General features: G+C 35.6%; 1 protein-coding gene across 1 annotated transcript in view; it reads left to right on the top strand.

Moving 5' to 3' along the window:
• Positions 1-14,645, top strand: part of LOC150088814 (pre-rRNA-processing protein TSR2 homolog) — a 35,506-nt gene extending 20,861 nt beyond the window's left edge. Inside the window, exons 4-6 of the mRNA XM_090370912.1 lie at positions 1,839-1,930; positions 10,353-10,493; positions 14,444-14,645. Coding sequence (XP_090227038.1) covers positions 1,839-1,930; positions 10,353-10,493; positions 14,444-14,587 — 377 coding nt within the window. The 3' untranslated portion in view covers positions 14,588-14,645. The remainder of the gene's footprint in view (positions 1-1,838; positions 1,931-10,352; positions 10,494-14,443) is intronic.
• Positions 14,646-15,412: the final 767 nt, after the last annotated feature.

Below are 15,412 nucleotides of genomic sequence, written 5' to 3'. Positions count from 1 at the left end.
TAAGACCAAATTACATTATGTAATTTGGTCTTATTAATATCCTAGTACTTCAGCCTGATGATGAGATTCAACATGGAATGCAAAAACATTGCTAATTGTTCTATAGTAGTCTTTATGAACAACTACATAGTTAGACACTATGTATATATATTATATATACATAGTGTCTAACTATGTGTATATACAGGGTGATTTACAACCAGTGTGACAAACTTGCAGGAGGTGTAGGGGGCACAAAGACGAATCGGAATCACATAGCATTGCAGGGTCCAAAATGCCTTCGTCATGCGGTAGAGGACGTTGAACAGGAGGTCGCGTGGACAGCGATCCCGCTGGAAGTCAGCATTTGCGAACCAGTTCCCGAGGCAGTAGAATGGACGAGTATTCAAACGTTGAACTGGTCGACATGCACCTCGCGTATGGAGCTGTGGACTGTAGCGGGCGCGCCGTGCTGCGCCTGTACCAGGAACATTTCCCGCACAGGCGTGCTCCTCATCATACTATTTTCGCACGTGTGCACAGAAGGTTACATGAGACTGGTTGTTTCACGAGAGGTACCATGAATCGAGAGCGAACGATGAGGACCCCAGACAATGCGGAGAATGTCCTATGTCTTGCAGAAGGCAATCCGAGTACGAGTACTCGAGCGATAGGCCAACGATTGGGTATTTCCCAATCCACTATATGGAGGATACTGTCAACAAACCAAATGAGTTCATACCATCTGCAACGCATCCAATCATTGGAGCCTGCGGATTATCCACTCTGGAGGACTTTTGCTACTTGGTTTCTTCAACAGAAACGGTTTACAAATGCTGACTTCCAGCGGGATCGCTGTTCACGTGACCTCCCGTTCAACATCCTCTACTGCATGACGAAGGCATTTCGGACCCTGCAATGCTATGTGATTCCGATTCGTCTTTGCGCCCCCTACACCTCCTGCAAGTTTGTCGCACTGGTAGTGAATCATCCTATATATACATAGTTATATATATTAGATAAGGTTCAAACTTTGAAAATGTCTCCAAAATAATTTTTGCATAGATAATAATGTAACAAGACCTGCTCCACAGATTATGCATATTAATGCAGTGTGTACATGCTGTATGTATTGTAGTTTTACTTCCACAAAGAATGGTTAAAAGAGTGCAAGGGTCCTTTTTATACTCTTCAACAATCCCTGGACAGAAAAGTTTACAACTTCATTGTTATAGCAGCTGTATTGAACCATATTCAGTTGACAGTGGACTCTGCATTCTTTGTGGTCCTATACAGATTTCATTATAGAACATTCATAACAGTGATCATGCATTTTACCCCCATGCTACAGTATAGAATAAGAATAAACTTTCAAAAAAAGGAATAAAATTACAGTGCATGTGCATACATGTGTGTGCTCCTGATGACAAAACTCAACTAATGCCCAAACATAGCCATATGTGGTTATCCTATGACGATGGGCAGGATTTTTTTAGTGTGAAGTTCTTACACATTTTCACTTCTAAAATTCTTTTTTATTTGAATGCATACTTCGTGGTTTGTGCAACTCTGAAAATATCCTAAAAGAAGTCTCAGTGGTGGGTCAATTATAGATTTGTTTTAATTCAAAATGAATTGCCAGTTTCAAGTGTTATTAAGAATATAATATAAATATGTATATAATATAATATAAACAAGCCATACTTGAACTATGTAACTCGAGGGATGCCTCTACTAGTTTTAGGTTGGTTTCTAATCTGATAAATCTTGAAGTATAATGAATTAAAGTTATGAAATGCATTAGTTATGTGCATCATTTTAATGATATTTGTATTTCATGTGTTGATATATGTATATAGCTGATTTATATCCAGATGAAGTGGAAGAATTCATTGCTCAAATCTTGTATAATGAATTTGACACAATTGCTGAGGATAATAGCATTACACAGGTATGTTTACTCATTAAACTGAAATTTGCCATAAAATTATACATATCATTTACATTTATTAACAAATAAAATCAAAATACAGTAAAATCATACGCTAGTGTATAAAACTTAAGGACCAGTCAGGTTTTCACCTGTAGCTTCTCATAGGAGTGGCCTGGATATGGGAAAAGCATACCAAAGGAACCCCTGAGGTACAGAAATGATGAAGGAAACAACACCGACACAACAACAGAAACAAAACGGTGTAGAGAGGGACTTTATTCAAAAATGGGAACATGGCATTGGCTGCCATGATACAGATGCATCACTGCCAAAGATGGAACAAAGGAAAGAGGTGGTCCTCAGTAGGAGATATGGCCACCCCTAATGTCAATACAGGCTTTGCACTGCCTGTCCATACTTAGAACAATATTGTTAAGTTCTTGCAGTAACAATGTCCATTCCTCTGTCAGCACCATCTTCAGCTGGTGAACATTTTCTGGTGGGTGTGGACGTGCCGCTAGGCATCTCTCCAGAGCATCCCATATGTGTTCGATGGGATTTAGATTGGCGGGAACGGGCAGGCCAGTCCACACGAACAACGTCCTCAATTTCCAAAAGCATATCAACAGCTGCAGTGCAATGGGGTGTGGCGTTATCATCCATAAACATGAACTCAGGGCCAATGGCACCTCGGAACAGACACACATGGAGAAGGATTACCTCAGTACAGTAGAGTGCACCAGTTTCCGTACCACCTTCCAGTATCTGGAGTTGTGTATGTCTATCCAAGATAACGCCTCCCCAGACGAGAACACCTCAACTGCCATATCAATCCCTTTCAATGATGTTTGCAGGGTGATACTGTGTGCCAACCTCTCACCAGATTAGCTGACGTCCAGAATCGTTGCTGAGACTGAATCTACTCTCATCAGTAAAGAGTACCTTACCCCATTGTCCTGCTGTCCAGTCCTTGTGTTCGATGCACCACTGTAAACGGTATCTCCGATGGGCAGGTGTTAAAGGGACACAGCGTACTGGCCGTTGGGCAAACAGTCCACCTTTGTGGAGTCGCCTGGCCACAGTAAACCGCGATATCCTGTGTAGCTGATTTGAAATGTATCCCGCTGTCTGGTGTCAGTCCCTCTTGGCCTGTAGGAGTATATAGCAGTCATCATTGGGCATTGTTTTTCGTGGAAGACTCCCACTGGTTCTTCGAACAGCTGTACCTGTCATTCTGAAGGCCGACCACACACGTGAGACGATGCTATGTGGGTGATGCCACACTCCTCACACTTCAACCTTCCTCGAGCTTCCCAGTTATTTGACCCAGGGAAAGTCATCCAGATGTTGTCTACTGGCCATTTCGTTGTCTGTAGCACTGTATCAAACCAATCGAAAACATCTGTAACAATTGTGCTCACCATTCGGTAATTTGCACATAACTGCTGCTTTTATCTATTTATGTGAACCTTCTCATCAAGATTCAAATTTTTGAATGTGCACCAACTTTCTACTGAACGGCCACAGTTATGCAAATCGCCATAGGCTGTTTCATTTGATTTTGTGTTGGTTGTAACCTTTAGAAATAGTGTTGGTCCTTAAGTTTTGCACACCAGTGTATTACAGTGACCTCAGGACCATGAATCATCTTATTGTACTGAAATTTCATTCTAAAGAAATAATTTGAAGTAACTATTATTTATTAAAATAACTTATGCTGCAATTTTTCTGACATACCAGAGTTGTAATTTCTGCTTTATTTTACCTAAGCTAACTTTAAAATCAATAATAAATACATGAAACAGCAACATGTGCAAACTACAGAAGTAAGTAACTATCAATTCTAGTTGTACATGCTGTGAAAGGAGACCAGGCTTTTTCTGTACTAGCAAAAAAAAAAAAAAAAAAAAGAAGAAGAAAAAAAAAAATAAACCTATCTATGATGTGTTTGCCTCCTTCTATAGCTATTAATCCAGCTGGTCTTTGAATTTTCAAAGCAATGGCTTCACCTAACCATGGAAGCAACTTATTTGCTACCTAAAGGAAATCGTTCTATGATCTAGTCTATATCTTTTTCCACTTAGCTTGAATTTATGTCCCCTAGTTCGAGTGTCATTTGAATAACTTATAACTTCAATGAGGTCTTCTCTAAGATACCTAATTGCCATACTCTTGTGTTCCATGTATTTGAAATGTCCTCTTATGAATTCCTTTTGCAAATTGCATTTGGTGCATTTCCTTTGGACTTTTTCAAGAGTCTCACTGCCTTTTTTTATACAAAGATTGTTGTTTTGAAAGCATATTTTATTTTCAACAAATACAGTATAGTAATATAGAACTAATTATTTTCACTTATTAACACATTTGCTGCTGCCTATATTTGAGAGGATGCAATTAATGAGCTGTAGTTTTTGGAATGTTGAGGAGCAATTCCTTGAATATGTCCCTAAAAATAAAAGTACAGAATTCATAGCTAAAAGTGGACATTTACTTTTGGACTGAGATGTAAATCAGATCAAACCTAAAAATTTTATAATTTTTAAAACTAAAACCTAAAAAATTTTATAATTTTTAGGTTTGATCTGATTTAACTTAGTTAATTTAATTTAACTAACCTTAACTCAACTAAAGAACCAATAAAACTGTGTATCAAGCCTTTTCAGCACTCAGTTGAAGATAAATAAAAACCAAGAGTTGCAGCAAAAAGCACAGAAAGTTCAATCAGTGTGAAGTTGTTCATTTCAAGTCTTTGCTTTTTTGTGGAACTCTTTGACCACATATGTGTGCCACAACATATTACTTTGGTGCCATTTTGATGCATACATTCATCAATGGTGACAAACTTGTTAATACAGTCTTTTTTTTTTTGTTTTTAATGTTTAACTTTTTGTTACACATCAATTTAATTTTAGTGCAGTCTGAAATCCCACATTTTAGATTTTAATAAAATTGAATTAGATTATTAATTTAGAATAGATGCTTTTATGCTGCCAAATTGAGTAGACAACTTGTAAAAATTTTTGTAGAGCGAAAGACTAGAAATCATGAAAACTCTAGGCCTCTTTCATTATGATCTCATATCTGCTTTACTTAAGTTTTCTTTGATTTCATTTTTTTTTTTCCCTAGGGGAGGGAGAGAAAAAGGGTTGATAGATAAATTTGTAATATCTGTTCGACTGTTATACTATTCATTTGTTTATTTTAATTTCAATTTTTAAAAAAAATGCTATTATGTATTGTGGGAAGTACTTTATTTGAGTGCAGTCATTCAAGAATACAGAAAATGTAGAAGGTATGATACTGAATTCGTTCGGCACATCTTAACTTAAATCCCAATTTTTTTACTTCAGCCAAATGTTTACATCTCTTTATTCCTTCCTTAGCTGTGCAGTAAACCTCCAAAATCCAGCAGTCCATTATCCTGCACCACACATTCTCTGGCTTTTTTTTGGAAAAATGGGCAAATCTGGCATTTACCTGAAAATTGACAAATAATTTAATTCTTGGATTGGCTATTTGCCAAAGCATCATGTCCAAGCTGATTGTAGAAGGAAGAAATTTCACATTGTGACCATAAGTTTTTATCACACTCCAATGATATCAAGAAGCTTGTTAGGTAATGAAATTGTCTTATTGCTGTTTTTGAATGCAATTAGTGACCCACTGATAAGAAATTATTTAATTTCTGAGTTTCATAATTTGTACATGAGGCATTAGACTGAGATAACAGTTCTTAACAGTAAATATGTTTAGTGAAGGTTTTCTAAACATTTAGATTGTTGTTTGTAAACAACATTGACACAGCAGCTGTCATTCACTCTAACTGCACTTATTTGCTGTCTAAAAGAAAATTAGCTGAGTGGGTTATGTCTCTTTTCAAAAGGCATATATGAGTCATCTGTTATGAAAAAGTTATTGTCAAATGCACTCGACATTGGATAGATGCAATTGTGTCAAAATTTTGCTTTTCCACCTTCCAAAGTACTGTACCATATTTTAAAGAAAAAGAAAAAACCCAACTACTTGTATGGTGCTATGAATAATAAGCTATAGTGTATAAATGGAACTTTTTTTTTTTTTTTTAAAGGAATAGGATATGACCTGAAATAGTAGTAGTAGTAGTGGCATGTGATGCAAGAAAGCAAGTGTATGAGCTTATGCAGCATCAGCCAAAAAAAAAAAAAAAATCACACCATTCCCTCCAAATGCCTGTCCAGTTCCTCCTTAAATTTATTCAACCTATCAACTTCCACAATGACACATGGAAGTTTGTTCCAGCAATTAACCACCTGCTGGCTAAAGGCAAATTTCCGCACATCTATTCTACATCTGTCCTTTCTTAATTTGAATTTATGCCCCCTTAGGTTCGTAATCTGAACAAGTGGAAGGATCCCATCAGAAATCCAGAAAATTCCAAAATTATGGCAAGGATTGGATCCCCAGGGTTTCCAGGTTTGGGAAACTCAACCATATTTACAATATGGAGTGTACACGACACAGTATTCCAGAGAATGAATTCGGACAAAACCAGTGAAACCAAACTAGCACTTTCCTGCTCTGACTATCAATGATTCTCACATAGTTTTTCTTTGTAATCAATACATTTTATGTATAATTGGACTTGAAATATAATTTTTTGTCCTGATTTCAACAGAACTATTTCATTCAAAAAAGATTTAGAAAGTATGCTCTGTAAATATTTTTGATATAATTAAGGTTTCATTAAAATGATATTCATTGTAATATAATTTCACTATACAAAGTTGTCACCTAAACTTATTTTTGTTTTTCTGTTTCAAAGTTTTAGTGTACTATAAGTCATATGTGATTGTTAAAATATGCGTACTTTTGTTTTTTCAAAAAATTAATTTTAAATAAAAAAAAAAAATGCTTCCTAAGCTGACTTAACATGGTATTTGTGTGTTATGTCTTTAAACCTGGATTTAAAAAAATGGCAATCTTCATTTGGCAATTACTTCATTTTGTTGTAGACATAATATCCTTTAGAACAGAGATGTGCACCCCTTTCCAGCAGACCTCAGTTGTAGTTTATTGTTGACTGATTTAATTGTTTACAGAAAATTCGAGTTCTGTTTCTCCTTTTGTAGGCCAAGCACTCAATCATCATCATTGGTGTCAAGACTGACACTCCACTTCACAAGCACAATTTATTCTATAAATAATTATTTTTTTCTGTGTAATGTTTATTTTACACAACACACATAATTAATATTTTAATTTATTATTAACTACACATTCTACAGAAAGTTCACTTCTAATAATTAGATGCCCTTGCTGAGTAATAAACAAAAATTTGAAACCTACTTTATTGATAATTGTATAATCAGCTTAAATGTAAAATAAACAAATATAAAATAATCTATATAATTATGAGATATAGATACAAAATCATATTATAATAATTCATAAAATTTAATAATTGGAAAGGTTAAACTCCCACAAAGCTTACACTAGTAATAATATTCAAATTTAAAAAATATTCTTATGAATGTACAAACTGTAATCTGGTGACCTTTTTCTTTCTACTTAGCCTACCTGGTAAAATCAGTGGCTAGTCAGCATGTATAAAATATACTAAAATTTTTTTATACAAAAATGTCTTGTGTGACAAGAACTGAATCTTTGTTTTCCTTATGCCTGTTCCCCTTCTTTAAGGTTGTTGATAACTGAGATCTCCACATCATTAAAGCCCATAATCAGTTAAGGCCTACTATTTATTTATAGAGTTCTGAAATAGTGACAAGTTTAGATTCTAGGAAGAGTGCTATAAATTTTATAGCTTACTTTTATCTGTTTTTAGTAAATAACAGTGTCTTAAGAAAATTGCATTTTCATGTTAAAAAATACAGCTTGACTAGAGAAACAGTTTGTGGTTGTAGTGGTCAGAGAATTGTTTAGAGTGTAAGGTTGTATCAGCATGATATTGTATTGTACTCTCTTTAAGAGTTCATGAAAGCTCTTTAGGGTTTTGAGTCTTATTTCGTCAGCTATTTGGATCCTACCAAATGCCACTTGTTTTTTGTTTTTTTTTTTTAAATTTGGAAATCAAGTCATCCACTCATACAGTACTTTCAGTTTTTATTTTGATTTACACTGAGTGGACAGAAATCTTGGGATACCTACCTAGTAATGGGTAGGCCCACCTTTTGTCCGGATAAGAGCAGTCATACAGAGAGGTATTGAGTCCACTAGTACACAAAAATGTTCCACGGATATTTCCATCCATGCTTGCTGCAGCGCTGTCCATAATTCCATCACATTCCTGGGTGGAGGATCCAAAGTTTGAATGGACCTTTCTCTAGAGTCCCAAAGATGCTCCACAAGGTTTGTGTCCAGTGAACAGAGAGGCCATTCCATGGTGGTAAAATCTGTGGAATGCTCTTCAAACCATGTTCTAGTCACCATGGCTCTTTGTTGAGGCGCATTGTCCTACTTGAAGAGTCCACTGTCCTGTGGATGCACGATGACCATGAAGGGATGCAGATGGACGCGTAACCTAGACTATCCAGAGATGCATCTAAACGTACCAGAAATCCCAATGTGTGCCAGTTGAACATGCCTCAAACCATTGCCGATCATCCACCTGCCTAAGCAGTTCCTTGTTGACATGACGGATGCATGGCTTCATGCAGTGTCCACCTGATACGCACCCTTCCGTCTGCTCAAAATAACTGGAAACAGGACTCATCAGACCAGGAGTCCTGTCTCCAGTCATCCAAGGTCCAGTGCCAATATTCTTTTGCCCAGTTGAGGCATAGAGCCCTGCATTTGTAGTGTTAGCAATGGGACTCTGGTGGGTTTGTGGCTAATGATCACCTGGTGCTCTTGGTGGAGATATTTCTGGCACCTCCCTCGTTGAAGTCAGCAGTGATTTGTGCCACTGTTGCTCTCCAATTGGCTGAAATTATGCGAGACAGACATCGACAGCCACATTCATCCATCACCTTTCTCCGCCCACATCGCTATCCATGATGAGATGTTATTCCAGAAATGGCATATTCCCGGTACACTCCTGATACTGTCGAACAGGGATAGTGCAATTTCTGTACCATCTCTGCGATAGATGAACCCATGCATTGGGCACCCACTGTCATCCCTCTTTCAAATTCTGTTAACTCGTGACGTTTATTCATACTGACATTGAATATCCCTTCTACCTGAAAGTGGTGATGCCGTGGGTTCATTTACTAACAAGATGGGTGACAGTGTCGTGTTGCCCAGGAACCTGGTATCCCGTAAATTTTGTCATTTCAGTGTACTAGTGTTATGAGAGGTTGTTTGGCATCTGACAGACACCTCATGACAGAATTTTTTTTTCCTACCCCATATTGCAGCAGCACTTGAAGAAATTTCTGCCTGCCACATTTTTGTAAAGCAGGTATGATACCACCAGATTCTTTCATCTGCTTACACTGCCTCATTGAGACATTTGTGTGCAATGTATTTTAGTATTAATCATTGTAATTCATTAAAAACTTCAGTTGTGTTTTGTGCATGTAGGTGCATAAAGTATAAATTATATTAAGTGATCAACAAACTGAAAACTTGGATACTGAAATATAGTCTGAAAAATATATTTAACCAGTGGGGGGACAGAACAACTTTCCCTTTCTAGCTAACAGACCATAGTTGATACCTGCGAATATGGATTTGTTTCAATTTTTCAACTTTACTACCGAATAGCAAATATAATCATATTTTTATACCAAATAGGTCTAATGGTGTTTCTCCAATATTTTAACAACTGGTTCATTTTGATTATTGTTTTTAGAGACTATTATATAAATAATGTTATACTGAATTGGTTTTACTGGATTCAATGGTTGTCATCCAGTGCAAAGCAACTGGATGACACCATTGAATGGGTCCTAAAAGATGCTAAATCTAATCCACCCTACAAATGTATGCTTGACTGGTTACATTATAACCATAGGAAGCCTGGCTTCTTTTTTTTTTTTTTTTTTTTTTTGTTAGCAACCATCTGTATTAATGCCTTTAAGTCAGAATCCTGTCTTGCATTCCGTGAACTTATATTTGAACATGCACAGCTCTAAAAATTTCTTTTAAAATGCATTGCCTAGTTTTATGCAGTTTTAGATATTCCTTAAAAGCCTAGATTGTAGGTCAATTAGAGATCCACATCAACTTAAAGAATGTGACTTATTTTATGAGAATAAAATTCACATATATAAAAATGTGTTTTTACTTTAAATGTGAAAAAAAGATTTGAAAAACTGTTGAATCCTCTTGCATAGTTTAATATGGAAAACATTGTGAAAATGCTTAAGAAGTACTTTTATAAATATATGCAAAAATGAATCCATATATTGATAAATCATGGCCTTTGTTAAATGTATTGCCAGTGCCGTAATAAAATTTATTTTAAAAAAAGTAAAGTTTTTTAATAATATATTTTTAGATATCAAAAAAACTTTGCAAGTATTATACTTGGTGTCACACTGGAAAAGAAGATGATGTGAAAAAGGCTATCCTTGAAATTTCTCCACCACAGTTGGCTAACTGCTTATCTCCACAAACAAATTGTAATGATGATGATGAGGTTAGTTCAGGATTTTTTTAACTTTTAGTTTGGATATTTATTGTAGTTACTGGAAACTGGACTAGCCTCCAGAAATGTCATATATGGTCACTAGTAATCTTAGATGTTGCTTGAGCTGTATGGTGTATAGGTAATGTAAATATATTAAAAGAGGAATGGAGCACTTTTAACATACATGAGATCTAAATCTCTGTTTATTTACAGTTGGAAATTATATACAAATAGAAGTCAAATATATTTGATACATTCCTGCCACTTAATCAGGGATTGTCGACACCACTACTTTATCATTAAAAATCAGAGACTATGTATATCAAACCTTTGGCCATTTTGCTCTTTCTAACAGTATAGTAACAATGTCTAACTTCTATCACAATATAATTTCCAACTGAAAATAAACAGGTACGTAGATCTCACATTGGTTAAAAGTGCTTCATTTGTCTTTTAATATGTGGTCACAGATTCAAGAACTTTAGATGTTAAGAACATAAGTATTCTGGGCTAGGAGAATTTTTAGAAAATTTGAAACTTTGTACATTAAGACTTCACTCCCATTCTCAGAGACACCAAGTCATTCAGATGATTATATGGGACATCTTGGCTGCTATGAAATTTATTTTTGTCTAGTGTTATCTTTGGCTTCCTCAGACTCTCAAGCAATACTTACAAAAAGTGAATACCATACTGTACGAATACTAAACTTATGATTTAAATAAAACTATTAGAATCACACTTATGTGATTCTAATAGTTATTTAAATCATAAAGGTTTTATTTATTTTTGGTGTATCAAACTCACTAAGGTGCCAGCTAGATGGTTATATATATTTTTTTTATTTATTTATTATTATTATTTTTTTTGTATAAATTTAAATTTTGGATGACTTGTATGAGAAATTATTTTTATTTTTGTGATTGGAAGTGCAATCCCACTGGAAGTGCAAATGGAAGTCCATTTGCACTGGAACCATTGTGTGTATATGAATTTTTACTATGGCTGATGGAGTTTATATACAGTGAAACTTCTCCTAACGGACACCTCTCTTTAACAGACATCTCGCTACAATGGACATTTTCAAATTCCCCAACTCACCTCTATTGGTTTTTAACGTGTTTTCAGCTTCTGTCTAGCGGACAGGCAATCTGCACTGTTTCATTTAGATTAGTACTTAATTTGATCTCCCCATAACGGACAGCGGGCGAGCTCACGGCCCTTTTTCTAGGAACTTTTCTTCCACGTATTGCCTCAATCGTGTGTTTATTTTCTATTTCCGATTCTCTGAATTTTATCAAGGTTTATATCGCGATTCTAAACCCTTTTTCAAGAATTTTAAGGCACATGTAAAACCTCTGATGAATTCAGTGTGTGCAGGGGGGGGGAATTTGGTCGGCCTTTCGTCTTTTCAGTTTCAGTTTTCAGTTTTGTTCAGTGTCGTGTGAAGTGCACAATGTCTTATCGTAAACATTTAAATTTAAAAGATAAAGTTGAACTCATTAATGCGTATGATCGGCAAAAAAATAGTGTTCGCAATCTCGCTGCAAAATTCAAAATCGGGAAGACGCAGGTAAGCGACATCCTAAAGAAAAAAAATTAACTGCTCAAACAATTTTGGCAACACGTAAATGATCAGGTTCAAAAATCATTCCCGAAAACTGTTGGACTTCAAATTGACAATGTTACGTATGAGTGGTTTTGTCGCGAACGTGCTAAAAAAAATTCCCATTAATGGGCCTGTTATTAGGGGAAAAGGCTTTGGAGGTTGCGAAATCTATGGGAGTAAATGAGTTCAAAGCTTCTGTGGGATGGCTAGACAAGTTCAAAACTCGGCATAAAATTTCTTGGAAAACCGTAAGTGGTGAAGGTGGATCTGTTGATACTGGGGTTGTAACAGAGTGGACCGCCAAATTGGAAGATTTATGTCGTGATTTTGAAGCTAAGGATATTTACAACTGTGACGAAACAGGGTTGTTTTTTAAAGCTCTTCCTGAAAAAATAATGAGTCTAAAAATCGAAAAGTGCCAGGGCGGAAAAATTTCTAAGGAACGCTTGACTGTACTATTGTGTACAAATATGCTGGGAGACTTTGAACAACCTCTGGTTATAGGAAAACCACAAAATCCTCGTTGTTTCAAGGGCATAAAGTTGAATCTTTTGAATGTTGACTGGAAGTCTAATAAAAAAGCGTGGATGACATGAGTGAATGGATAAGTCACTTTAACCAAAACATGAGGGTAAAGTGCCTGCCTGGCAACCCAAAGGTCGCGGGTTCGATTCCCGCCTCGGGCTTGGATCAAAGTACTGCAAAAACCTTCGGAGGTGCATTATGGCCACAGAAGCCTATGCGCCAACAACTACCAAAAAAAAAAAACATGATTCGTCAAAACAGAAAAATTCTTTTCATGGATAATGCTGCATCTCACCCGCACATTGAATTGTCCAACATTCAAATCGTTTTTCTGCCACCAAACACATCTGCAGAGTGTCAGCCCTTGGATCAAGGGATAATACAAAATTTTAAACTTCACTACAGAAAACGTGTTTTAAGACATCTCATTGCAAACATGAACAATGTAACACGTGCGAGTGACCTTGCAAAGAAAATCAGCATCCTAGATGCGATTCAATGGATTTCCTCTTCAGTAAACGCAATTAGAAAACAAACTGTCGTGAACTGTTTTGTAAAGTCTGGCTTCTCAAACGTTGAAGTTGTGAACAGCAATGTGAAGCACCAAGAAGAACAAGAACTTCAACATCTATTGATAATGTACGATACTTCACCTACAAGTGACCCTGGCTACAAAGATATAGACTCGAACCTCACTACAGAAGATGGTGCTCTAGATATCAACGACATTATCATCGATATTTTTCAAGAAGTTCCTCATGAGGATGAAGAAATGGAAGGAGGTCATTCTGTCGAAGAACATTAACGACGAACCACCGATGAAAAAAGAAGCGCTCATACAAATCAATCGTTTAAAAATGTTTTTCGCCGCTGAAGAAGATACTGAAGGACTTTCGATGGTTTCTTCACTCCAAACAAATGTTGAAAACAAAATTATCAGCCGGAAGAAGGTGCAGAAGAAAATAAGTGATTACTGTATGTATTTTTCTTAAGATAAAGTCATAATATGCATAACACAATTGTATGTATATTATTTACAAAAATATTGTGCAAAATCTGTATATATTTTAATTTAATTTTACATTAAACGTTTAACGATTTTTTTTTCTCCCTCAGACTTCTTGTTAGCGGACACTTCTCTCTAACCGACAAATTTTCGTTCCCCATGGCTGTCGGTTAAAGGGAAGTTTCACTGTATATCACATTTGAGTTAGGACACCAGGTGTTTTTAAATGTAGAATTTTAGAGAGAGAGGAGGGGTTGAGATTACAACCCACAATTCCCTAAGTTGCCTTGGGGAATTGGTATTCACCCCATTGTTGGCATAGCTCTGATAATTTTTTCAACAAAATTTTACCTGTCTAATATTTTTTTTTCCTATGAAATTTTTCCTCTAAATACATTTTAATGATATGTACTAGCAGTATAAGTACATTAAAATAGTCAGATATGGAAACATGTTGATTTCTTAAATCAGCAATGAATTTGCTCCTATTTTTAACCCTTCATTCTACTTGAAATTGCCAATTTGCAGTAATGCCTATTGGTACCGATGTCAAAACTCTTGTGCCATCCATTGTATACTTCATGCCAGACATAATTTATGAATATTTCAACACTAAAAAATCTGTGTTTTGTTAAAGATGTACCGGGTAACACTGTAACAGTTATATTTTTCAAGCTGCTGAATGAAGTTCTTCGAGCAAATTAGTATCTCTGCCTCTCTCATGTTGCTCTGATTTCCCCTCATAGTTTGTGATTATCTTTCATAATCCCTGAATACCTGAACTTTAAATAAATTAACATGATACTTTTTTTACTCTAGGATATTCCGTACTCTCAGGTATCAACACACTTACAAACTCTTACCATAAAAGAAATGAACAGTGATGAAAGTTCAGAAACGAAAGTAGCCACATCAGGTGAAGTAGAGGATGGATGGACAGTTGTTAAAGGGAAGAAAAGGTAGCAGGAGGAAAAATATAAATGCTAATTGTTATCTTGTACAATAAAACTTTTTCTCTTGACTTGTTTTTATCCAGTTGTACTTAATATTAAATAAGACACATCTCTTTGTGAGATGCATCAATTCAAATGAGACACATCAATTCAAATAAAAAAGGGACATTCTTTAAGTATTTAATATCAAGACAGCCGTGCTCAATTTAAAAATTTATTTAAAGATTATACAGTCTGTCTATTTCTGTGAATTACTGTTTTTTTTTTTTTTTTTAATAATGACTTTGATGTTCTCAAGTTGATAGCACTAATTTTAAAAATCCTAACTCAAAATACAAGAACCAAAAAACATTTTAACTTTTAAGTATTTTGTTATTCAATGCTTTTTTTAAAAAATGTTATTGTGAGAAATGCTATACTCATAAAACTTCACTGTATGTTCTAGACCATAGGATGCATTTTTTTTTTTTTATTATTATTTTTTTTTTTTTTCCCTACTGGAAAATGTCTAAAAAAATTCCCTGTATGCCATGGTCCAAAGATGTACTCAGTGCATGTAGTGTTGTTGTTTTTTTTTTTTTTTTGTATTTTTTTTAATTACTAGCTACATCTAGAGATAGTGTAGTCAAAACATTCAGATGGCATTCTGAAAACTGTAGCTCTGTTGATGTGTCCAGTTCAAGTCACATGCAATGGAAGCAGTGAAAAGTACATTTGCTATTGGTGCCGACCGGGCTAGCCAGGTGGGTAAAGTGCTTGCCTGGCAACCCAAAGGTCGCGGGTTCGAATCCCACCTCGGGCTTGGATCAGAGTAAAATGCAAAAACCTTGGGAGG

The sequence above is a fragment of the Mastigoproctus giganteus genome, chromosome 3 (genome assembly GCF_048544385.1).
Source record: "Mastigoproctus giganteus isolate SK-2022 chromosome 3, ASM4854438v1, whole genome shotgun sequence".
NCBI lineage: Eukaryota > Metazoa > Arthropoda > Arachnida > Uropygi > Thelyphonidae > Mastigoproctus > Mastigoproctus giganteus.
The sequence above is the reverse complement of the archived record's forward strand: the minus strand, read 5'-3'. Positions and strand labels throughout refer to the sequence as shown.